The 27,300-nt window shown below is 40.2% G+C and overlaps 1 protein-coding gene across 4 annotated transcripts in view; it reads right to left on the minus strand.

Annotated features, from left to right (window-relative positions):
* The window catches only part of CHN2 (chimerin 2), a 196,861-nt gene that overhangs the window by 20,490 nt on the left and 149,071 nt on the right, over positions 1–27,300 (minus strand). Inside the window, exons 7-10 of one of the 4 annotated variants that reach the window (XM_048838477.2) lie at positions 15,888–15,965; positions 5,857–5,941; positions 3,279–3,452; positions 1,238–1,315 (exon numbers count right to left, since the gene is read on the minus strand). In XM_048838477.2, the coding sequence (XP_048694434.1) occupies positions 1,238–1,315; positions 3,279–3,452; positions 5,857–5,941; positions 15,888–15,965 (415 nt within the window). Of the gene's footprint in view, positions 1–1,237; positions 1,316–3,278; positions 3,453–5,856; positions 5,942–15,887; positions 16,500–27,300 lie in introns of those variants that run through there. The other 3 variants (XM_075125764.1, XM_048838478.2, XM_075125765.1) reach the window with 3 other exon arrangements.

Genomic DNA, 27,300 nt, shown 5'->3' on the forward strand with positions numbered 1-27,300 from the left:
TGTGCTCCATGTCTCCAACACAGTTTGGAGGAAGCGAGAGGGAGCTGCCATTGCCAAATGTGTGAAGGCGGAGTACAGTACCAGCAACACATAAGGCGGTTCCCAGAGTGTCTCCTGTGATGCACAGGACTCTGGGTTACTGCCCCTGAAACGATAGCACTAATGTGGTGGACAAAAAAAGAGGCAGTGTGGACAGGGGTATATGCCCTGTACAGAGCGTGTACCCATTCCCCATTCAGCATATGTGGACACTCAGCACAGGTATGGGATACATGTGCAACTCAGTACACAGACAAGTTCCAGGGAAGCATGGAAACACAGAAGTAGCCTGTGTGTGTGTAATTCTCACAATTGTACGCAGTGTTGTTGTAGCCGTGTTGGTCCCAGGATATTAGAGGTACGAGGTGGGTGAGGTAATATCTTTCATTAGACCAGCTTCTGTTGGTGAGAGAGACAAGCTTTCGAGCTTACACTGAGCTGAATACCTGAAGAAGAGCTCTGTATAAGCTCGAAAGCTTGTCTCTCTCACCAACAGAAGCTGGTCTAATGAAAGATATTACCTCACCCACTTTGTCTCCCTATGAAACACACATACAGACAGACACAGTGCTGTTAGCTAAGTGGTGGGGCCTATGTGGTTTGCAGGATCCTGTGGGTTTTTAAGTAAACATTCTTTATATAAAATTAGCTAAAGATTTTGCAGAGTTTTTTGGACCTTGTTGTGAATTCCCATATATGATGTAAATCCGCTTGCCTATTAAGACGACTGCACTTTGACCATTTTAGCATTGAGTATAACATTCAGCACAATGACAACTGCAGTCTGCCTTCCTGAACAAAGATCATTATTGTTATTATTTGTTTATGGTAGCATTCACGATGTGCTAGATGCCTTCCAGACATTCAGGAATGCCTCGGTCCGAGGTGGTAACCTAGAGGTGAAAGGATCTAGACCATTAGCAGTCACCTGAACCTTTCATTTCCCTATCTACATTTATTTGTTGTGCGTTTATCTACATTATTCCAACTATGAAATATGATTTTAATCATGTGAAAAGTGCTACGGAAATTGGTAAAAAATAATAACATCAGAAAAAAGATAGGTAACATTTTGGGCTTCTGCTTATAGATCAGTTTCCTCACCATGGTATTTGAGCTCCCAGAGATCAATAAGAACAGTGTCTCTTTAAACCAAAAGGTCAGCTGAAAACCCATCTAATATTAAAACGCACTATACCTCGATCAAAGGCCATTTTGACATCTTCAATGTGTTCAGTGAACCCCGAGACTCTATAAAGACCCTCTGACTTTAAACCTGCAAGGTAAACACTTGATTTAGCTTTATTTCTGCTATCAACAGATATATATATATCAACAAATATTCAATCTATTCAAATCTTAAAATCAATAACATCAGTTATTTTATGTTATGCTAATAATCCCATATATGAAATGTGACAAGAGCAATAATTTTCATGTTAAACTTCTGAGTATTTTAAAGAAGAATTAAGGTAAATTTTAAAGACTACAAGTTGGTTACATTTTCTGGTTTTATTAGTTTGGTAGGGAATACACAATATCAGCTACAAAATACTACAATTTGCCTATACTGGCAACATATGGTATGATAACTTCCTATTCAGTTCTTGTTTTTCGGTCTGTAATTACTATAGCTTTAAATTCTGCCTTCCCTATGTCTGTGTTCTTAATGACCTATAGTGATGCCAGCAATTAACTCTACCTTCCTGTGGTCCTTTTTCCTCTCTGATTTTGCTGTCAATCTTAACGGGTACGTGCAGCATACACTGTTCTTTCGCACAACCCATCCCTCCCACTGTCCTTTGCCTGTTTGCTGTTAGCCTCCACAAATCTTACTTGCACTGTTCCCATCCCTACAGGAAAGAAGGGTGGTCCAAGACAGCAGCAGATACAACTAGTCAAAGTGGCTTACATGGCTGTTACTTGTTTTAACTCACTGGTTCCTTACTGTGACCATGCCCATGTGATCACCCAACAAAGAGACACTGGCCTTTTTTAGCTACTGAGGCTGTATCATGACCAAAACCAATATCCCAACAGGAGGGATTTTTAGAGTTCTTACAGCTGTTAAGGTATTGATAATGAAAGAGGACAACCAATTTAGTCTCAACTGACATTTGTAAAAGAAAGAATATTTATATATCAAATGCAATATAGCTTTCTAATATGTCCTTTGCTATCATTATAGATACTTATGTTTCAGTAAAACTGTTCTCTCTCAAACCCATCCTCCCTTTCCACTTGTTCTTGCAGTGATGATATAATCCTGGCTGAGATTTGCAGAGCAGTACAGAGGATTTAGCTGCACATCTTCTATTAATTTTAATGGAAGATGTGTCGCTAAATCCCCTACACTGCTTTGAAATCCCCTGTCTGGCAGCAGTGTGTTGCCATGCAGATTACTATCATGTCAAAAATTCAGCATCATGGGATCTCTGTGCAAAACATGACTAACAGAGGAAACGTGGCTTATCAGGTGGCATAACTCACATGTAAGCCACCAATAACATATACATGATCATTAGCTTGTAATCATTTTGCATAACTTGGGGTTATCATAATTTGTAAATGTGGAATGCATGTCAGTTCAGTAAAAGACAAATCACAAGCTGGCTTTTTGTCTGTGACACGTTGCTTGGCTATGTCATTCATCAGTCAGAAACAGAATGTAATGTGAATTTCACTAAAAGAGAGGCTTGCCACAGGTCACAAAATGTTGCACTCCTCTTTCATGTTTTGTATGAGCTATTTCCATTCATTTGTGTTCTCTCGCACATGATGTTCTGAAATAGTTTAAAACTATTCGTAACTTGCATGGAATTAAACTCTGATTGCTTTGAAATGAAAATATTGTCCATATATCTGTCAAAGGGAAATGAACCAAGTGAAAAGACACACAGGTGAGTTTAAAGTTTGTCCTTTGAAAAAGTATGACATGAATAGTTTGCATTTTAGAAGATATATCTAATATTTTTTTTTAAAAGCAATTTAAATAATTTGCATTTGGAAATGACAGAACTGGACTTTACTAGCCAATGCAAAACAGTAGAACTTTTACTCAAAAACCTACTCCTGTCCACTCTTCCATTTACTTGGGCCTATTTTTTTCTCCCAACTTAACATGTAATTCAAAGTTGATTTACTTTTTATGTGTATCTGTTAATCCTCGATCACAATTCATGTAACATTATAGACCTGGTGACACTCCACTCTAGTCTAACAAAGAAAATCATGCAAACCTCTTGCTTCTATTTCTCGAATGCATATATCCACAACCATTGGTCTCTGTGTATTGTGGGCCTTCACTAGTGTAGTGAGGTCACAGCAGTAGACTCTCTTGATCCTCTTGAGGTCTGGTTGACAGTCATTGGGCACATATTTGGAACACTGTTTGTGTACGTTCAACCCACAGTCTGTGAACAAAGTTTTGCCAGAATTAACACTTCCATTGATAGGTTTTGCTAGGTAATGATTTCATGAGCCTATACAAACAAACAGGAAAACCCTCATCCCTCAGACAAAACCAGAACAAACACAAAAACTCGCTCTCTAGTGACTCCTGTGGCTGACTCACTCAATAACATTGACAGGACTTGGTGACATCCAGCACCCCGAAGAGAGGGTCACTGCAATGCTGAGATTCTGAAGAGGGAAGAGGATGGAGGATCCCTGAAAAAAGTTAGTGAGAAGAGCCCAGATGACTATCTTGCATCAGCCCCAAAGGGTGTTAGGAAAAACCAGGGTCAGGAACAAACATTGCACTCCAATGTACTTTTCACAGAAGTTTGCTTTCTATTGTAAAGCATTTCTAGTTCTGCTTCTCACTGATAGTGTGTGTAGAGGAGCAAAGCAAAAGTGTGCTTGTTATTAACCAAGGCCCTTATGCTATAACAATTCAGGGCTCCTTAACATTCCTGAACTTATCACTGGTTAGGCAAATATACCTTTTGCATATTGATTACTGGCTGAACTATTAAAATTTTAAACAACTCTCTGAATTACTTGAAACACATCTCAATATTATGTTCCATAAAATGTCAATCAAACAAAATCAAATTGTCCCTAAAAAACAACAACAAACCTTAATGGAATTAGTTTAGTTTATTTGGTCTCTTCAGACAGAAACTACTGCATAATGGATTATTGTTCAGTGACATCTAAGTAAATCTGGCCAGCTGCATTTAGGATACTCCCTTTATTGTTTTCAATGTTCTTGCAAAACATTTCATGTGAGGTTAAAAAAAACCCTTGTTTGTCTACTTAGAGTTAAATGTTGGTAATTTAATATGGGAAAGTGTTAAGCTTCATACTAAATAAGTAAGCCTTTTCATAGGTTAGATATTTTAAGTTGGGGGAACAAATCCAACAATATTCATTAGATCCACATGGTCAATTTTTACCAATTTACACTGAGGATTAAATAGCCGGATCAGTAAATGGTTATTAATTTTCCTTTTTTTAATTTCATTTTTATACTCTTTGTCTTGCCTCTGACCCATCTGTAGCTAGAGAAGATGAAGTAGTAAAGTACAATAATAAGTGGGCCATGCACATATCAATACTTTAAATTTATAAATCAACTTTTATCTTAAACGACCCTCAAATTGCTATACAAAATTTATGTGGCGTCACTTCACCCACCCCTCAGATTCAGTCTGATGTGGGGTTGCAAGTCGCTGCTGTTAATCAGTGCACAGTAACACTCATAAGCTTAGGACAGGATTTGAGAGGGAGCACTATCTTCAGCTGAAAGTGGAAGGAGAATTTCGGTTAGCAGAATTTAGTTACCAAAATTTGCATGTGATGTATCAAAAAAAAAAGTCCATTCCTGCAACAAACAAAATCATGGAATAATGGTTCTTGGTTTATTGTAGCAATGTAGCAAAGAAATGAAAACAAATAAAATAAAAAATCTATTAAAAGGTTAACAAAGAAAAAGAAAAACCAGGAAATTAATTCTTTAGGAAAGGAGGGTAACATTTTTTCTTTTCTATGAGGTAGGATATTTTGAGGTTTGTAGCAACATATGATATTTTTATTGGTCAAAGGTGATCGTCTTTTCCCAGAGAAGGACATTTTTCAACAGTGAGTGGCAAAAGGATGAATTATGAAGTCTAGCTGCAGGCTGGCTTTGTGCCATCTTCAGATCTTGTTTCTGAAGATGTAAAAACATATAAAACAAAACCTGGCACTACCATAAGGAAGATGATTTACAAGATGCTGATGAAAAACCTAAACCAAAATACTGGGGCCTACACATTGCCAACGTACTGTTATAAAGATGTCCATAGAGAGATGCCTCTACTTCTAAGCCAACTAAGCAGGAAAAATAAACAGGACAATATTTCTAAGTCCTTTGTTTAGGGAAAAAAAGGATCAAGTTTTCCAAGGGAAAATATAGCACCATCTTCTTTCCAATATGTTTACATATTCTTGTAAGGCTCTACAGGAGTCCGGAAACAAACAGGATAAGTTAAAAAAACAAAACAAAAAACTGGTGCTGCTAATTTCTCTGTTCTTCAGATATGAAAAGTAGAAAGATCTCCCTCCGTCTTCCCCATTATTCTCCCTTGCTAATACTGGGACTGGATCCTGATTTCTGTACAACTCCCATTCCTTACTGTTATTGTTAAAATGTGTGCCTAGTGCTCAGCACTTCTTGGAAAGGGCTAAACTACAGCAAATTCAGCCTTTGGACTAATTAGATAGCAATTTCTTGTTACATTTTATGAAATTGTCCCCCATTCCTCCCTCCCAGATCTTACACTTTTATTTTTCAGAAGAAAGAACCAAGATAAATTAAATGCATAAAGCTACCTGAACACCTGACTCCCTGAGCAATGAGCCCCCACATGAAATTGGCACAATATTCACACCAGTGTGGACCTCGGAATGTGTAGACCTGTAATACAATAAAAAAAATGGGGTCATCAGGAGGCAGATGGTCTGACAGATGGAACAAGTAAAAGAGATAAACGACAAAGGATTCAGTAGGAGTAAGTCTTCAGCATACAGTATACACTTCTTTCCAAAGTCTGTATGAAATAAATCCTGGGAAAATAAATGTGCTTTGATCTTTATGTTCTCTTATCTCACAATAGGCCTATCATAATGCAGAACTGGATACTGTATGGCATAGAAACAAATTATTTTTAAAACTTTTTTTTTCTTTTTTGCTAGTTGATGTGTTTCTTTTGTGTCATCTACATTTAGTTCAGTGCAGATACAGAAGTGGTAACTGGGTTTAGTCCACTATCAAAATGGACAAAAATAAAACAAATAATCCAAGCAGTCGTAGTCATTCCTTTTACTGAACTAGCTAAAATAAAATCAGAAAGCTTCCGAGAGTCACACACTCTGCAACAGACTATTGGAAAGAGAGGGAGATAAAATTCAGTGGAAGAAAATCTCTGCTCTCATGCTGTGGCCAAATTCTGCTTTCCAATACACTTGCACAATTATTATTGATTTCAGGGGGACTGGACTAGGGTACTGAGGGCAAAATTTGCCCCCCCTCCCCCCATGCAGCTTCAAAGTTCTAATATTTTGAATATCCCATAGGTGTTAGTACAGTAGGATTATGGCATGGCTCCATCATGTGGGCATTTGCACCATTTAAAAAAAAAAGAATCATTAAACAAAAGCCAAAGGAATCAAAAGGAATAATTTGTGTAGACATTCTAGGCAAAAGTTGGGCAATCATCTGCTTTTGCACGGCAGAATCAATTACAGACATAGGCAAACTACTCCTTCGACCAAACCACCTTAATAACTAAACTGATCTCACACAGACAAAACAAAAAAAATAAATAGATCCTTATTCAATAAAGTCACAGTCAGTCTCATTTTACTACAATCCCCATATCAGTACAAGAAGGGTAAAATGGCATGAAAAGAACAGACAGAACACAGTTTCCTCAGCTGCCTTTTGCACAAAACACTTGCTTCAACAACTGCATTTTAAAGAACCTATAACGGTGATCTTTTTGTTATTTAAAATATGGCTATATAGTGCAAAATTAACACTGGCACCTTTAGAGCCCTTTGCATGATACAGCATGCACTTAATTTTCATTGAACAGCACAGTAAATAGTCGAGTATAGTCCTGTGTAAATGGGCTAGATCTGCCTAGAGACTTTATTTAACAAAATACATTGTGCACACTGAGGCTGCTAATGCTTCCTCTCTGTTTTTTTTAATCCCCTGGGTACTTTGTTGAAAGGTCACTACTGGCTGGGGAAAAAGTTTATTATTTTAAATTTTCATCAAGTATATTTAGTTGGGGAAAGTGCAGTTATTGCCCTTTTCCAAATAAACGATATACAATTTTCAATCAAGCATACAGCTTGCTAATATCATGGCCCTGCTATGTCTACAGCACCACTCACAGCATTATTGCATTGCATCAAGAAATCACAGCTCCTGCAATTCAACGATTTGTCATATTATGAAATCAGAGCTATCTGTCTGAAAATAATACCAAACAAAATTGAACAAAAATACAACATACGTTATAGATTTTACTTACTAACTGTCTTGGCCAAATTAATCCCTTGTGTAACTAAAGGCTTCAATGGTATTGCACCATTTGCTCTCAAGTTCAGTGGTAACAGCTACAAACATACTTAAATATTTCCATCCATTTGTTTTGGAAAACATGTATTAATTAATAAACCAAACTAATGCTTTTTTCCCATTTTCCTGTTTCACTTTACTTTTTTCTGAAATGAGTGTGTATTAACTGATAACATTGCTATTCCTTGGCAAAATGAAGTATTTTTAAATATCTTACTATCTTTCTAGTTTGATGATTAAAAACTACATTTTCACTTAGCACAGCTTGACAACAAATTACTCCTACTTATCCATGTAGTCAATAATTATGTAACTAATTGCAGCTGTAAAGCAGTTGCTATTTAGCTTAAAGTAATGCTAATTTTTTCATCTCTTTTGGTATTAAAATGCTTAAACAGGTACATTTGACCAACTCAAATTATACTTCTGAAATGTATTAGCTCTCACTACAACATATACTAACGGGAAACACTTATTGGTGGTAAGCCTTGCTGATATATATGTGTTTCTATCACTTCTTGCTCCATTCAGAGGTTGTCTTACAGGGATCAGTTAACATTCATTTAAAGCTAGATCACCAGCCGGTGCAAATAGCATAGCTTCATTGATACTGACTTACATCAACTGAGAACATTGCTCTTGGAGTTTTAGGCTTACATTTTAAAATGTGGCCTCCAACATAACGTTGTGGATACAAAATTGCAGACAGTTATCTATGACTGCAATGCTACCAATTTTAGATGTGTAACTATGCAATTTTTGTGGTTTCAGAGTAGCAGCCGTGTTAGTCAGTATCCGCAAAAAAGAAAAGGAGTACTTGTGGCACCTTAGAGACTAACAAATTTATTTGAGCATAAGCTTTCGTGAGCTACATTTAACTACAAATGCGAAATTGTCTATTTGAGGGATATTGCTAATCTTTAGATTCTCAGTATCTCTTGCTTTACAAAGTGTTACAAAAGCTAATCTTTTATGAAAGATAATTGTAAAAGGTTGTTCGGTATTATTAAAACTGCACAGTTTTACATCCTGGTTAGACTACACCACAGTTTCTAGGATATTAAAGGCCTGCTTGTTCACTTCACATAAAGGTGTCATTTAACTGATCACACTGTAGAATATTTAGAAGTTGGTAGCTGATTATATCTTTGTCTTTTCTTGCACAATGGGAAATGGTCATTATTATTTTCACCGAAGACCCAAACTTGAGAGTTGCTGAGCACCCTCATCTACCATTGATTTTGAGGCCCCAAAATTTCAGTTAAATTTATTTATTTAATGTTACTTTCACATCTCCATGTTTTGGCTGAAATTACATGTACCAAAATGCATGTAAGAATTGAGAAAGGTCATGAGAAAGGCTGGTTTTGCAGCATTTCTGGTCGAGCTGAAACAGAGAAATACTGTTATCTCACAAGTCAAAAGTGTGATCTTTTGAGATTTTCTAGATGAAATTTCAAGAAGTTTGGATAAGCATTAATGTAACTGAAGATACATATCTGAACTGTCTCTGAAGTTTGGCTGACCATTACTTTCAATGTTCATAAAAAATAAGGCTCTGTATTCTTAAAAACAACACTTCAGCTCAGATGGACTCTTAAGGCTGATGCTGAAAGTAAGACTTTGGTCACAGTAAATGAGAGTTTTGCCTGAGAAATGACTGCCGAACTGATCCTGGAGTTATTTTATACTGTGCAAGGGTTCCGAGGCAGTCATAGATAGGAGATAGGATTATATTTTTAGTCTTGTACCCGCGTCCGTATGATCACACCACTACCTACTGAACCGGGCATAGGCTTTTTGAAGAATCATCAAGATAACTTTTTGAGTCCCCCCGCACCCTTTCAAATTTTTGGACTGTCACGAGACTCGTTTGTGTATAAAGAATAGCGTTGAACTGCTTGTGCTGGTGTCCTTGCATACTGCCAATCTTTCAAAAGAAACAGCAAGGGACAATTCTCAATATGACCTGAGGTTTTGGGGTCAATATTCACCCCAATAATGAAGGGGTCTGATGTACATTCTGGTAAACTTTTTTCTTGTCTTTTCCCACCACTATTTAGCTATAGAATGCAGGGGACTCAATAATATTAATATTGCGTAAGTGTTCAAAATGCCATCCCTTTGCTCCAAACTTACTGTCCAGAGATCTGAGTTGTCTGTGAGATAGTTCAACAAAATTTATTAGTCTAAAAATGTGTTTTCCTGCTTATTCCCTTCTTTAGTTTCTTCGTTTCCCTCCTCCCACTGTCTGACTCACTCTATTTATCTCCAGGCCATCTCCTTTCATTTTCCGTATTTATATTTCCTTTCTTTGTATTATTCTTTCTCTCCCATTCTTTCATGGAAAAGTAGTTTCTTCTTCATATTAATCCTCTCTCTCTTACACACATATTACATATTGTCTTCATTAGTGATGCTCCTCTCTGTTTCCTTTACTTACATCTCTCAACTACCATTGCTTCCATATGGTCTCTTTAATGTCCCTTCCATCTTCCTCTGAGAATCTGCAGGTGTACAATGCTTTACAGTCATTAATAGTTGTGATACCACTGTGAGGTAGGTATTATCTCTATTTCACAGATGAGGAAACTAAGGCAGAAAAGTTAAGTGATTTCACCAAAGCCACAGAGTGAATCCAGTAATAACAATGCTACAGCAGCAAATCAAGAACTGCCTTGGGCTGACACGTGTGCTCTTCATATGAAATATGCAGAGCTGCTTTCAGACAATTTTTTGGTTACCTAACCTGGTTTTGAAGCTTTTTTTCTTTTGTATCAAAAGAGAAGAAGAGATTTTCAGACTTTCAGTTGAAAAGCAGGAACACTTTACCTCAGCTCTGGGGCCTCAACTGAATCCCTTTGAAATCAATGGCTTCAGTGGGAACAGAATTGAATCCGTTACCAGTTTTGTTTTGGGACAATGAAAATTCCACTTCTCACAAAGGTGTAATTTTAAGAAAAACAACAGACTTATGAAAAAAAAAACACTGAGCGTACATGCCATAATTAAAACCCTCACTGCGTCTCTAAATTTTATATGTTGCAATGAAAACTGAGATCACTTCTAAGGTTCTACAATAATAATGGGCCAAATTCTGTCCTGCACTGGGCCCTGATCCTACAATAAACTGCATGCTGATGTCCCGAGGCATCTCCTTTGGTCCCCATTGATGTTCCTGGGACTCTGTGCTGGCATGAGGTTCAACAAACATTACTATCAATATAGAATCCGGCACGACACCACTTGAAATCTGTGGTAATGGGAAATGCAGAAGACTGTGTAGTAATAAAAATAAGTGAGGGCAAAATCTGGTCCTATGTTAATTTCTGTTATAAAAAGTGAGATCCTGTTTTGTAAAAGGTAACTCTAGAATATATGCGATTCCCCATTTGCTGCGACTTGACTAGCTCAGGCCATGTCTCAATGGACAAAAAGTATGTTTTCTTCAGTTATGTTAATTCAATTGAGTTAACTCCCTCCTGAGTCTATATCACAAGGAGCGGGAACATTCTAAAAGGTGCTAGCCTGTGTCTCTAGAGTGTGTCTACAGTGAAGCTGGAGGTGTAATTTCCAGCTTGCGTAGACATATGTGCACCAGCTTTGATCGAGGTAGCATGCTAAATATAGCAGCGGGGCCATGGTGGTATGGGCAGCAAGATAGGCTAGTTGCTTAAATAAGTACCCAGGTTTCAGGGTAGGATTCACTCCTGCCATTCATGCTGCTGCAGAGACACTTCAATTTTTAACATGCTAGCTTGTCAAAACTAGCATCCGTATGTCTACCCAAACTGGAAGTTACACCTTCAGCTCCAGTGTAGCCATGCCCTTAGGCTTCGATTCTGCAAATATTTACGTACCTGTTTAATGCTGTTGAAGTTAATGGGACGACTCAAGGTAGTGAAGTTAACCACTTGTATGAGTATTTGCAGGATCAGGACCTTAATGAGAGCTAAGGGAACTTTCCAGTTACATTAAACTAATTCGAATGAGCTAATACAACTGAAGAAAGCATCTTTTTGTCAATCAAGACCTGGCCCCAAGGACTTACTTTCTTTACGGATTTATAAGTCCTGTCCACTCCTAGATGTGCCAGCTAATGAATCTACTCCTTTTTAATTTCAGTTTCCGAACACTAGTGTGATACAATGTAAACTGTATCAAAAAAAAAATATATATAGAACGTTTGTTGTCATAATTTAGGACCAAAAAGAATGGTCATGGGAAGGACTTCAACAATTTGCCCTAACACAGAGCTAGATGGTTTGCTTTTTACACTGCTCCACACTGTGGCATTACAAAGCTGCACTGCTCCAGGGCAAGTTCTGGAAGAGATTGTGCCTGCGATCCCTTGAGGAGCTGCAGGGAGCAAAGGAAGGGCTGTGCATGCTAAACCATCCTTTTGCATAGTGCAGCGTGCCCCACACAGCAGGTCAGTTTTGCTGGCCTATGGGTAGGAGGGCAGGGTCTTGGTTCTAAATTTTCCCCAGCCTGTGCAGGGTCAATTGTGCCTCTCCAAGGCCACTAAGAAGAAGTCATCCCTTTGCTCCTGAGGTTTAGGGAGTGCAGTTACTTTGGTGGGGCAAAGACAAAGTCTGGTTTTGCTCTTTTCTACTCCCTCCACCACGATAAATACACATATCTCCACTAGCATCTGGAATGACCTTCCTCACAATATTATTCAAATACAAAGTGCCCGAGAGGCTGTAACTTTTATACCAACCCCCCCATATAGCGATTTAAAATTCAAAATGGGTATTAAACATGCAAAACACACCCTAGATCCCTTTAGTTAATTATTTGGCGTGCACACGTTGAACTTTGCCTTTTTAAAAGGGCACAAGGCAGTCTAGATCTGACTCTGAATTTTGTACCCATCTCTTTTTTGTGCTTTTCCCCTTTCCGCCAGTTCTACTTTGTTACACAATGTTTCCAATCAGTTGTACCAAATACGTAGCCTTTTTAAAAAAAGACTAATCATCCCAAGAGGTTCAAATTTGCCAAGGTAAAGATTTTTTTAGTGTACATTTATTGACACTAACGCATGCCAAACATTCTGATGGACTCTGTCATGAAATCCCTGTCCATATACAGCAAAATATATAGTACAACACATTTTAAGTGTTCAGTAAAACAAAAAAGGGCAAAACACCTCTTTGCAACCCTATGAAATAGCCCATTAGATTTTACTTATGTTCCACAGTACCATATTAGTATTGTGTATATGTCTATGACAACTAGGACTTAAGCTTCAAAAACCCTCCAACAATTTTCTTTCTTTTGCACTACTTAACTTTTTTATGAACATGTCAATAGATTTAAAACTTAAAGTGGGTGACTGTTTAATCTAAATATTCCACTATTGGCACATTGTTCATGATTTTTTTTAGCTACTATATGCATTTTAGAATCATCCTATAGAAGACTGTAGATTTTTGAGTGGTGAGTAATATTTGTGTTGTTATGTAAATATAATACTTCAGAGTGACCTAACTTTCTAGGTTACATTTTATTTTTAAAATGTTTCTTTCTTAAAATTCATATTTTGTAGGGCTTTCGATTAATTGCAGTTAATTCACAGGATTAACTCAAAAAAATTAATCCCGATTATTCACATTGTTATACAATAGAATACCAGTTGAAATTTATTAAATATTTTTGGATGTTTTCTACATTTTCAAATATATTGATTTCTATTACAACACAATACAAAGTGTACAGTGCTCACTTTATATTATTATTTTTGATTACAAATATTTGCACTGTAAAAATTTTTAACAAAAGAAATTGTATTTTTCAAGTCACCTCATAAAAGTACGTAGTGCAATCTCTTTATCATGAAAGTGTAGTTTACAAATGTAGATTATTTTTGTTACATAACTATACTCAAAAACAAAACAATGTAAAACTTTAGCGCCTACAAGTCCACTAAGTCCTACTTCTTGTTCAGCCAATCGCTAAGATAAACAAGTTTTTTTACATTTATGGAAGATACTGCTGCCTGGTTCTTATTTACGATCTCACCTGAAAGTGAGAACAGTATGTTCATATGGCTCTTGTACCTGGTGTTGCAAGGTATTTACGTGCCAGATATGCTAAACATTCGTATGCCCCTTCATGCTTAAGCCACCATTCCAGAGCACATGCTTCCATGCTGATGATGCTCTTTAAAAAAATAATGCATTAATTAAATTTGTGACTGAACTCCTTGGGGAAGAATTGTCTCCTGTTCTGTTTTACCCGCATTCTGCCATATATTTCATGTTATAGCAGTCTTGGATGATGACCCAGCACATGTATGTTTTAAGAACACTTTCACAGCAGATTTGATGAAACGCAAAGAAGGTACCAATGTGAGATTTCTAAAAATCTACAGCACTCAACTCAAGGTTTAAGAATCTGAAGTGCCGTCCAAAATCTGAGAGGGACGAGGTGTGGAGCATGCTTTCAAAAGTCTTAAAATAGCAACACTCAGATGTGGAAACTACAGAACCTGAACCACCAAAAAAGAAAATCAACCTTCTGCTGCCGGCATCTGACTCAGATGATGAAAATGAATATGTCGGTCTGTTCTGCTTTGGATCATTATCGAGCAGAACAGCATGGACTCATAAGCTTTCGTGAGCTGCATCCGATGAAGTGAGCTTATGAGCAAATAAATTTGTTAGTCTCTAAGGTGCCACAAGTACTCCTTTTCTTTCAGCTAAACTATGACTCTTTTCAAAAAGAAAGTAATAAAGGGTGTATAACAGCTCGACTGTGCAAATCCAATGTTGCTGGGCACATTTCCAGTTATAAATCAAAGCCAAAACAAGGGGAATTTTGAAGAGGAAAGGAAGGAATGTATAGGTCAAAGTGGAAAAAAGTCCCAGTCATGAGAAAATATTTTCTAGTTAACCTAAAACAGTTTTCATATTTAAATGATAATGAGGCTAAAACCAGAAAGCATAAAAGATTCTTTAATCAAGAAAAAAGTACAGAATATTTCTCCTATTTCTTTCAGTATTTAGCAGTGAGAAAAATATTAACTTTTATGTGGGTGCTGGGTTAAGGAGGAGGAATGGCAAGGAGCGTAAAATGTTGAAGGTAAAGTTTTACTCATGAATACTGAATTATTGATAAATTCCAACCACAGCACAGATACTGAATGTCTTAAGGGAAAAGCATAATAGAGGAACAAAGAGAAAAGCATACTTGCTAAATAATTTTAATGAACGTTAATTTCCCTTTTATTTAAAGGCCAGAAGTCAGCATGATAAAATACTATTTCTGATAATGAATCAAATTATTCTGACAATGACCTAGATTATCATCTCCAGGGAGCATTAAGAAAATAGAGGAATTAAGGGAGTATAATGCACATCTCTCGTCTCTTGTTTATCTCCTTTTCATTCCTCTCAGTCACTTTGTATCCACCCCCAATTACCATCAAACCACTTTTTGACAGCTCTAACCATGATAACTGGGGATTGGCACACTCTGGAACTAACTCAGTCCTTCTGGCAAAAGATGTTAGAGCAAGATGACTGGAAGTCTAGTTTCTAAGGCTGAGTCACTTCCCCAGCGCACACAGCATTCCAGATGCTGTGATTGAAAAAAGAATCTGATTTTGTATCTATAAGCTAGCAACAAGACAATCCGTTTAAGCATCCTTGAGTTTGTATAGCTATTCATTTTAGTCTGACAAGCAAGCACAAGCCTATATCCAACAGCTCAGTGGGACTCAAGGAGCATTTCCTTCGCAGGAATAAAAGATATCAGACAATACCACCACAGCACTTTGTTTTATTGTTAGTAGGTACTGGGCTTTCATGACTTAGTGCAAACAGAAAGAGCACAAATGTGTATTGTTAAAACGGCACTAACACCACACTATAAAAATGTAGATTTTCAGAAGTCAGATTTTTATTATCAAAACCGACACATTTTAAGATTAAGGTGATCAATCTGAAGTAACATTTCCAAGAAACAAATAAAACACATCTGGGTCTAAGGAGCTCAAATATAAATCTGTCATTTGGCAGGATCCAGCAGGGTCTTGACTTTGCTTGTGCTCTGAGAGAGATTGTTATCCATATTAAATAGCCCTGTCGACATGTGTTAAGAATTACACAATCAATGGATTTTAACACAGGAAGAAAACTACTTTCTGAAATACTCCTCTTGGATGTGGCATAAAGAGTTATATGGAAATATATAATCACAGTGCAAAACTTTACACAGGAAAAACCAATCAACCTTTAAACCAGAAGCATCCCAAAGCTGTTCTTACCTTAAAATTGTGTGCTTTTTCATAGTTGCAATGGTTGTCGTTTTGAGTTAAAGCTGCTCTTCTGACCAAAGAGGTGATCTGTGAATAGGCAAAGAGTTTCAGAGGTTGCCATAATATTGCCCCCTTTACTCCCGCCTTAACCCCCAATGCCACTGCCAGCAGCTCTTGACGTTTCCTTCCTCGCTTAGACTTGTGAACAACAGCACAATTTTTCTCATTTTCAAGCCACAGCTCCTCAGAGAACATAGTGCTTGGATCCCAGATCTTTTTCCTGTCTTCTTCTGAGGCTGGGAGGCTTACTGTACTCAGGTTTGTCCAACTGCTTCTAATGTTAGACAGCAGATTTGAAGCAGCTGCAGCCCATTCTGCGGAGACCTCTGGCATGTGACTTGAATGGGCCGTCTTGTGTGATGGAAGGAGCTTCTGCATCTGAATAAGTAACAGCCTGCTTTGTGCTATTTCTTAAGGCAGACGTGTGCCTGAAACAAGAGTCGGAATTCATGTACTGAACAAAACTCCCCCTCCCCCACTCCCCCAGCAACGGTATCCAGCGAGACTGAAGAAATACAGGCAGGGCGACAGCTTTATGGCCTCATGCCACAACAAATTTCAAAGGAAAGATCACTTCTAGTTGGTAGCATGTTTTTTTTTTTTTTTTTTAAAAAGGCTCTGATGCTGCATCCAATTACACTCAGACTTGGAGACTTATGAGTCATTCCAGTCTGAACACCAGTGGATTAAATCCGTTAAACCCTGATGATTGTTTAATCTTGCAGGGCTAAAATCTCTTCTTTTTCATATCCTGTGCAAGTGAAAAATCCAGTCGTACTCCAAGGATTAATAGCATTTTTGTGGCCTGCATTTGGTTGGGGGTCCACTTAGCAGTGAGCAATTAGATCACATTCAGTAAAAATTGGAAACTAAGCCCCCAGCCATTCAATCAGATCACAGGGGGAGCCCCTTAGCCTTTGCAGAGGCCCATGGAAGACAATGGAGCTCTGCAGAGTTGCAAGGGGTGCATCCTGCACAGATCAGATGGCAGGTCTGGGGCCTAAGTGGCACCAGTCCAGCTGTTCCCCCACTCTAGTTTCTGCAGTATGTATGTTTGGGAGGAAGGATAACCTGTGGTTAAAGCCCAGTACAGGAAATCTGAGCTCTAATCCCATCTCTGCCACGGGCTTCTGAATGACCTTGGGCAGGTCACTTAATCTTTTCATTTCTGTTTCTCTATCAGTACAATGAGGATAATAGTTACCTACCTCAGAGGGATATTGTGAGGCTTCATTCTCTAGTGTCTGTAACATGCTTGACATGCTCAGAGGGAAGGTACTACAGGAGTGGACAATATTACCAGAGAGTTGCTTCTGAAACTGACAAGTAATAGCCCTGCCACCCTTTGTTTCTCCCTTAATGCCCATTCTTTTCCACACTTGAACCCAAAATCAATAGCAAATTAAATGATCTAAACAGACTTACTTTTGTTAATTTGTGAAGTCGTTTCTTCCTTTGGCTCTACCACACCCCAATACCTTAGACATCCTAGGGGGTTCATCTAATGCACTGACTTAAAACAACACCACTACATAGTTTACATGCTCTTAGTAAAAACTGTGCTCTCCCGATATGAAAACCTGCAGGGACAGATGGCCAACCATCAGTAAGATCAGGCTGTGTAATTTCATACAGTGCACTAACAAGTCCTGTAACCTGCAAAATCAGCTTTTCAAATGTGACATGACCTAGTTGTTTCTCTCCTGAATGTACTTCTTTTCCCTTTCTTTTCCACTTAATTGGCAGCATAACTCTCTCTCTCTCTCTCTCTCTCCTATCAGATTTAGAAGCCTTGGTAGTTAGTTACTGTTTCTTTTCCACTGAGGCTCCTCTTGCTAAATAAACAGGTGCTGCGCTCACCCTCTTTTCCAACTGAAAGCACAACTGAGTGGCCAGGGCCAGTGTAACCCTTCGGTGAACTAGAGGGCTGCCTAGGGCGCCAAGATTTGGGGGCACCAAAAAGCGGTGCCCCAAATTTTTATTTTGCTTCATCCAAAATGGGACGAAGCACAGTTCGGTCCTTTCCCCAAGCCGCCTTCCCTCGAAACCGGGTTCTCCCTCGCTCTCTGTCTCTTCCACACACTACATTGGGCAGCTCTGTCCCATGCTGTGCACAGGTTGCCTCATGGCGACCCAGCCGTGCACGCAAGGAGGGTGCATCTTTGTTCCTTTTTCCTGCCAGGGAAAACCTCTGCCTGAAGCAAATAAATCAAGAAGCTAGAATCAGAGGGCTTGGGACTCACCCCCCGGGACACTTCCAGCCTCCTTCTGCCGGGGAGAGGTCCGCGGCGAGGCGTGGCTGCTCGCACTGTATCAGAAGCCCGTGCCCTGGACCTGAGGCAGGGCGCATCTTCTCATGGGAGAATGGGGCTGGCTCTCCGACGACCTGCCTTGGTTGCATTTCCCAGGCACTTCCCTTGTCTCTGGGGAGGCAGTGAGGGAGGAAAATGCTGGAGAGGAGGAGGAGGAGGAGGGAAGGAGACACAGCGATGGAGGGGAGGGGGAGAGAACGCAGAGGACAGGGAACGCGGGGTCGGAAGGGGAGAGGTGGAGCATGCAAGGCTGACCCTCCAGGGTGTGCCAGGCTGACCCTCCAGGGTGTGCCTCTGCCCCCCGCCTTCGCTCCCCGTGGAACTCTGCTTCTCTCCATTCCGGCTGCGCTTCTGTCCCGTCCCGTCCCCTCCCCCTGGAGCTCCCCGACGTGCGGGGAAGAGAAAGCGAGCGAGCCGCTGAGGTCCCTGCGCCTTGTCGCGGCCTTCCCCTCTCGCCGCCAGGGCGCTGCGCTCCATCTGATCCCACTTCGCGTCCAGCCCGGCCTCGCTGCTGCTGCGGTGGCTGCAATCTTCCCCGGGAGGGGAGTGTGTGTGAGACTGCCTTCCTGGGCTCCTCACCATGATGAGGCCTGAATTTGGTGATTTACGTGTAATCAACAGCACAAGCACTAACCACCACTGCCTCTCCCGGGGACCTTCACCTCCCGGCTCCCCGGGGGAGGAAAGTTCTCCAGCGAGGCTGCGCTGCAGGGTCCTGAGCGGTCCCTTTGTGACAGCAGCTCTCCAGGGCGCAAGGTGGACTTTCGCCTAGGGCGCAAAATATCCTTGCACCGGCCCTGTGAGTGGCACTGTTAACTGATCAGCCGGGAGTTCTAAACATGCTGCATGGTGCGGTTCTGTGCATCCTTCAATTAATACATCCTGTTCACTGCCAGATCAGAAATCAGAGCTTTGAGCCCAAAAAATCTTCTCCAGTGGATCGGCTCTTAATCAGACATTTAGGGTATGTCTACACTATGAAATTAGGTCGAATTTATAGAAGTCGGTTTTTTAGAAATCGGTTTTATATATTCGAGTGTGTGTGTCCCCACAGAAAATGCTCTAAGTGCATTAAGTGCATTAACTCGGCGGAGTGCTTCCACAGTACCGAGGCTAGAGTCGACTTCTGGAGCGCTGCACTGTGGGTAGCTATCCCACAGTTCCCGCAGTCTCTGCCGCCCATTGGAATTCTGGGTTGAGATCCCAATGCCTGATGGGGCTAAAACATTGTCGCGGGTGGCTCTGGGTACATATCGTCAGGCCCCCGTTCCCTGCCCCCCTCCATGAAAGCAACGGCAGACAATTGTTTCACGTCTTTTTACCTGAGTTACCTGTGCAGACGCCATACCACGGCAAGCATGGAGCCCGCTCAGCTCACTGTCACTGTATGTCTCCTGGGTGCTGGCAGATGCGATACTGCATTGCTACACAGAAGCAGCAACCCATTGCCTTGTGGCAGCAGATGGTGCAATAGGACTGGTAGCCGTCATCGTCATGTCCGAGGTGCTCCTGGTCACCTGTGTGAGGTCGATCAGAAGCACCTGGGCAGACATGGGCGCAGGGACTAAATTTGGAGTGACTTGATCAAGTCATTCTCTTTAGTCCTGCAGTCAGTCCTATTGAACCATCTTATGGTGAGCAGGCAGGTGATACAGATTACTAGCAGTCCTATTGCATCATCTTCTGCCGGGCAGGCAAGAGATGAGGATGGCTAGCAGTCCTATTGTACCATCTTCTGCCGGGCAGCCATGAGATGTGGATGGCATGCAGTCCTTCTGCACTGTCTGCTGCCAGCCAAAGATGTAAAAGATAGATGGAGTGGATCAAAACAAGAAACAGATTTGTTTTGTACTCATTTGCAAACCCCTCCCCCGCCCCCCGTCTAGGGGACTCATTCCTCTAGATCACACTGCAGTCACTCACAGAGAAGGTGCAGCGAGGTAAATCTAGTCATGTATCAATCAGAGGCCAGATCAACCTGCTTGTTCCAATAAGAACAATAACTTAGGTGCACCATTTCTTATTGGAACCCTCCGTGAAGTCCTGTCTGAAATACTCCTTGATGTAAAGCCACCCCCTTTGTTGATTTTAGCTCCCTGTAAGCCAACCCTGTAAGCCGTGTCGTCAGTCGCCCCTCCCTGCGTCAGAGCAACGGCAAACAATCGTGCATCTGAGTTGAGAGTGCTGTCCAGAGCAGTCACAATGGAGCACTCTGGGATAGCTCCCGGAGGCCAATACCGTCGAATTGTGTCCACAGTACCCCAAATTTGACCCGGCAAGGCCGATTTAAGCACTAATCCATTTGTTAGGGGTGGAGTAAGGAAATCGATTTTAAGAGCTCTTTAAGTCGAAATAAAGGGCTTCATTGTGTGGACAGGTGCAGGTTTACACAGATTTAACGCTGCTAAATTCGACCTAAAATCCTAGTGTAGACCAGGGCTTAGTGTTGTAGGACGGGATGTACAATTTGATACATGTATCTAGCCCCAGCAGATGTTCGGGGCTTAGATCCAGAGGAATGTTATCCCTGTCCCAAATATCTTCCGCTCTACTTCAGGGAGTCCCGTTAACACTCATTTAAGACCTGCTCTTGGTCCCGTTCAATGAGGATAACAGTGACCTTCTCAGAGGATTCAGAGTAGCAGCCGTGTTAGTCTGTATCCGCAAAAAGAAAAGGAGTACTTGTGGCACCTTAGAGACTAACAAATTTATTTGAGCATAAGCTTTCCTGAGCTACAGCTCCAAAAGCTTATGCTCAAATAAATGTTAGTTGCTAAGGTGCCACAAGTACTCCTTTTCTTCTCAGAGGGATAGATTTCAATGGGAGCAGGATAAGGCCCTTAGGAATGAAAGCTTAGGGCATCAGCACATCACTTTAAGGCTTCTGTCCTAAATGCTCAGCACGTTATATTTCAGTACTTCAGCTTCAAATGAGTTCAAATGTATCTGTCACATTGACAGAGAAAATCATAATCCAGTAACTACCTTTGGACATTTTTTTAAAAACACTTATGTAGCTATGAACCCTCAACATAAACATGAAATAGTTCCTCTCTGATATTCAACATGACTGAATCAAAGTCAGCGAGGTCAGCTTCCTCATAATGCTTTAGCATTTGCATTGATGCCACTGGACTGATAAAAATCCCATTTATAAGCTATATTTTTACATAACATTGTGGATGCAACACTCAAACTGCAGGATTATGATGATATAGTGTACATCTTAAAATATCTACATATTAGAATATATTACTTTTAAAACATTACATGTCATTTTAAGGACAGACATATAGTACCTAGTGGAAATACTGGCATTTCTCATAGGATTGTTTTAGCTAATTGACTTAAAGAAGGAGAACCAAGCTAATCCAGTTCATATGTATGTCTAGGGCAGATCAGTATTTGTTGTTTATTGTATTTGAAATTGTATTCATCCACTAGGTTGCTTTATCCACCATGCTGATGCCTTTGTCAGGTATTTGTTTAATAGGATTCACTACAAACACAGGATGTATAACAGGCAGGTGCACAGTAAATGTATTCTCTTAACAGGCTTGATTGTATGAAGCCACAGTAGATTCAATGTCCAACAAAGGATGCTGAAAACTGATCTGATTCAGGGCAAAATACTATAGGACACAAATTCCCTCCCTCCCTACTTAAAGAACAAATAGCAGCAAAATCAAACAAGTTGAACTGTTCTCAAAGTAATGAGCCCTGATGCTCTGTTCCTTCCCTGTGCTCCAATGCAGTCCAAGAGTTCAAAAGTGATTCATTTTATTCATTGCTTTTTTCCCCCCTTTCTTTTTTAAAAGATCTATTGTACAGGACATTGTGTCAACTAACTTAAAGATCATTTCTTGCTAAGGCTGACATACCTCTGGCTAACATGGAGGTTTCTGATGGCTGAAAATATGTTGCTAGTTTTAACAAAATATTTACACTGATAACAATCGAAAACCGAATATAAGATGTAGAGAGGATCAGGGGATCTCCATGGACTGTAGGATTTTAGCTGCTTAGTCGCTCAGTAAGCCATGTGCATTGTACAGTAAGTTGGGCATTTACAGTACAGTAAAGTAAATATCACTAAACCAGAATTAGATAGTAAGGGAAGGAAAAGTGTTGTTTAGCTGTGGCAGCATTTTCAGCATGCCTTTTTAGAATGAGATTATTGAATGATTTGAACTGAATCCTCCACAAAACACAACTAACTTTCTTTGCTACCAAAAGGATTTGGGGGCTAGGAAAGAATAAATATTTATAAAAAAATCTTCAGTTTGTTGTTGTTCTTGTTGCATAAATTCAATTTTAGCTGTGTGGGCAGCACTCAAGAGTTGCTGAAAGTAAAGGCCACCTTCTGGCTCATCCAGCATGCCTGTGCAGGGGAATAAAGGAGCAAAAAAATGCCTTGCTATCCCCCTGCACCAGATAGCCATACTGTGGGTGGCTGCCTGGGAAGGAGAACAGCCCCCAGGGGTCTGCTGCATCGCCCTCTACAGCCCCCATGCAAGTGGATGGGATGGGCAGGGAGGGGTGAATAGGTGGGGGAGCCCTGGCTCCACCCGCTAGTCTGCCAAGGGGCATACTTTGGTTCAGCTATAAGGCCAGTGCAGGCCTTCAAGGAGGAGATGAACCCAAAGGCAGATCATGCCTCTCTGAGTCACGATCTGTTTTTCTGCGCCTCTCCTGGGGCGGTGCAACAACCTCTTGCTCCATGCCCAGGTGTTGTGGCAAATCCACAACTGAGCCCTTAATAAACAAAGCGCTGCCTGTTTCCTCGCTGGTGTGATATATGCTCCACAGTGTGCAGGGTGGTACTTTCTCGCCTGAGTCAAAAAGACAATGTTGAGATGACACACACTGTGTAAATCTTGCAAACTGTATTGATTTTTTTTTTCTAATTTCCTCCTTAAGAGTTCTGTCTGTGGCACTCAGAGCAGCCACCTCAAAAGAAGCCTGGATGCTACAGTATTCCAGGCTGTTCATAAGCCACAAGCCACAAAGGAGCTCGGGGAAATGGTCGTGAGGGCTACTGAACTAAAGGCTGTGTTTACAAAATATTAAACCAGTACATAGACCCTACTGCAAAAGAGAATGAAAGGAGAAAGTTAAAAAGAGGCTTCTGCATTGTTACAAGCTCTGCATGAGAAACAGTAATAGACATTGAGCATTACATGATGTACATGGTGGGGTGCTTCAGGGCCTGATCCTGAAATCTTCTTAATAATATAAGAAACTGTTACTCTCACTGAGGGTCACCAGGACTACCTGTCACTACTTGTGTGAGTGAAGCTTTGCAGAACTGAGCTCCAGGAAAGTAAAGTAGAAAGTAGAGCAGACAGAGGACAGAGAACTTTGTCTGCTGCTGCTTCTTTTTTCAATCAATCAAAACAGAACATACTTTTCCCGGAATATTTTTGATGGAAGTTTCCATCAGAAGGGAAATAATTTATCTGCACACCAACTTGCCTAGATTCCACCAGTGCTGTGAGAGGAGCACAAAACAATATTGAAGAAATAACTATGTCATCAAATATTGTGGCACTGAGAACACTGATCAGCTGATGCCCTCACTTGCAGTCCTTTTTTAAAATGATTTAAATGATTTTTTAAAGCAAAACTCCTGAAATCAGTAAAAATTTTGCCTGAATGCAAGATGGTCTGAGCTCCTCCAAGCTGTGAGCTCCCCCTTAAAGGATGCAAGTGTCCATTATAGTATTTTCATTTCTAAGGGTATTTTTTAAATAAACCAAACATTGTTTAGTTCTTACAAACATTACATTAAAGTCTATATTCAGCACTTTGAAGGTGTGATGTGCCATGTGTTAAATACTAATTAATCCAAAAAAGATTTCAGTATTTTCTAATCTAGATTGGTTGACACAAGCAAAGTTCTCATTATAAATCTTATTATGTATCTTATGGTTGTCCCAACAATGCGCTAGGTACTGCCCACATATACATGAAGACATGGTCCCTGTCATAATCTAAGAGGAAAAGGTACAAGACAGTAGTAAAACACAATCATTAATATATATTTATTTTGTTTGAAAAACATATCATCAAGCTCCTACTGCCCCTCTAACTAGCCAATACAAGTCAGCTAATATCTTGTAGGTATCATGACAGATGTGGGTCTTGAAGAGGGATCTGAAGGAGCATATAAATTATTACTATGCTCTCCTTGAGTAGCCCTGAAGAAGCACAAGATTAACATGGTAACAGCAGATCTAGCCTATTTTCTCCTGTTGTCTCAACTTCCTTTCCTCCCACTCTCTCTTTTATCCTCTCCAATCCAGCTCCAACCTTGTCAAGGTTACTAATGACCTGGCAAAGCTGATGGGCCTGTTCTTTGTACTTAAGTGTTTATTACCTGCGACCTTAACAGCGTGAATCACTCCTCCTCCCCAGGCTTCTGAGAGTCTCTGCTTTCCTCCTACCTCATGGGCTACTCTTTCAGCATCTCCTTTGGTGGGTCTAGATCCCGTCCCGTGTCAGTATCCCTCAGGGTTCTGCCCTCAGGCCCCTCTCCTTGCCCTTCTATACGGTTCCCTGGGCAACCCAATCTGCTTCCAGGGTTTCAGCTACCACTTTGATGTTCAGAACACCCAAATCTATCCTTCTGTGCTCGATCTGTCTCCTTCACCTCCCAAACATCTCAGTCTCACATCTGACTGTCTCTGACACCTCCAATTCAATATATCCAAAAATAAACCTCCCATGTTTCCTCCTAAGTCCTGAAGGGGCGGCTTTGAAGCAATCTTAATAGAAGACTTTACCTTTGGGATCCCAGTTCATTTGAAAATTGGGCCTTTCTCACTAAATTTATATCTGTACTCCCTCCTGCTCTCTATAGGGGCCCATAGCACATATTATTGTGATTGAACTATTATCCTGTGTACTGCATCTGAGTGAGTCAGACTGTAACCTCCCTGGGACAGGCACATTTCAAATTAATGCATCTGTAAAGCAGTGTACAGTTATTGCAGCTATAAATAATAAAAGCACCAGTGATCATTATTTCTGTAGTTTAACCAGAATCCAGATACAGTAGTTAACCCAAATTTTGCCAAAAGTCCTAGATGATGTTATCCTATTGGCAATGTTCTCTAGAGGTGCCAAAGCTGTGACAGTATTTTCTTTAAATAACAGACATTTAGTATCTCTCTATACATCTTTTAGAGTAAATTAAGTAAGCACTTCTGTATTTTATAAGCTTGGACTAAATAAATTAAGTATTAGTAATCCCATCTCCTTTTTGGTAGAATATATTTGGTTATTGATACATTTATGTTTTAGTGTTAGGGTCCTTTAGGATAATTCAAAGTTGAAGTTGTCATGAATAATAATGAGATAATGTCATTAGATAATGTCTTTGATTTGAAGAAGCCATCTAACTGAGGGCCAGATCCTGTAAGGTGCTGATAGTCCTCAATTCCCACTGAGCTAAATCACAGATCAAGCTCTGAATTACAACATTTCAGAGCTATGACATCATGAGATATTTGAATAGAGCACAGCTCAGCCAGCCAGACCATTAAAACAAGTGAGTTCAATAATAAACTCCAGAGTATATAGCTAACATGTCTGCTCAATGGACATAGGGACTGGATGTTTAACCTCATACCTCCTCACCACATGTCTAAGATATGGCACCATAAGCCCACACCCAGTCATGTATTATTGCTTATGGGATAATTCTCATTTCTCTATCTCAAGGTTCACAATGCCCTCGAGATATGCATTATCAGACAGTAACACGCGGCTTGTAATCATCTGTTGGCTGTGGCATAGACAGTGACATTTAAAATGTAAATTTCCGTAGCTGAAGAAAATCTTTTGTTTATTTCACTTTCTTGTCATAGCAGTTCTAATACTGCATTGTGATGCGGGAAATCTTCCTTCGAGATGAGACGAAATCAATACTGCAGCCTAATTCTGTAGGCTTGTTTTGAACAGTATGTGCCAAAGTCAGTGCTGCTGTTCGTGCTGAGAACCAAAAATCCAGTCTTTGTGGGTTTATGACAAAATGAGGAGGAGGATAATTTTCAGAGAAGTTTCCCACAAATCACATAGCCAGACAAAAATAGCCATTAAGTTCTGAGCCACTATCCACTCATCAGAGTGTGCTGACCTCTGAAATGACTGCATAAGTAACTTTGGCGGAGCTGCCTGAATGGAAAGCCTGTTGGGGCATTCTCTGGAACTAACAGCAAATATTGCCATGAATCTTCCCCTAGAGCAAGGTAGCTAAATGTGAGTGAACTTGAAGGCCACAAGTTGAAGTATAATTTGATATAAAGTAAAATAGCTTGTTGAGACGATATGATTTGGCAATCTATAAAACACAGTTTATCAGGAGATGATTCTTACAGGCCTTGTCCCTTATGGTCCTCACTGGGAGCTGAGAATGATTAGCACCAAGTGCTGTGTGATTTTGTTTTCAGCTTTCGCTATTTTCAGGGTGTGCATTAGAGAAAAAAAAAGTCAGCCTTATTCTTGTAAACCTTATACGAACGTTAACCTACCCAGCCTACATAGATTGTGGTGTCACCGTATAATACCCAAGGGTGTGAACTAGAAATCTGTTTGTACATTTTCCATCACGTTACACATTCCTATTCTGTTTTGCTGCTCACATTTTTTCCACAAAGTCTTGTGACTTTTCCTTGTAATAAAACTGCAAACTATGCAGCCAAGTACATGAGGACATCAACTACACATACAAATTAGGAGATGAAGTGGACAATTAGTGGAGAGCAGAACATGATGCATCAGAGACACAGAGAACATAGCTGGAAGGAGTATGGTCATCAAAAGCAATTTAACAAACCTTAACCGTTACATTTGACAAAACAATCAACTTCAGACTAATACAGTCATGTCTCTAGAGAAAGGGAGAGGAGATTAGTTTTGCTGCAGAATGGTGTGTTTTATAGGATATGATCACAACCTGCTGTTTCAGGATCTTTCTACAGCCTGGAAGCAAGGGGAGGGCCATAGGAAACTGTTTTGCATACGTGTAATTTTAAGTCTGGTGTAGA

The sequence above is a fragment of the Caretta caretta genome, chromosome 2, assembly GCF_965140235.1.
Source record: "Caretta caretta isolate rCarCar2 chromosome 2, rCarCar1.hap1, whole genome shotgun sequence".
Classification (NCBI taxonomy): domain Eukaryota; kingdom Metazoa; phylum Chordata; order Testudines; family Cheloniidae; genus Caretta; species Caretta caretta.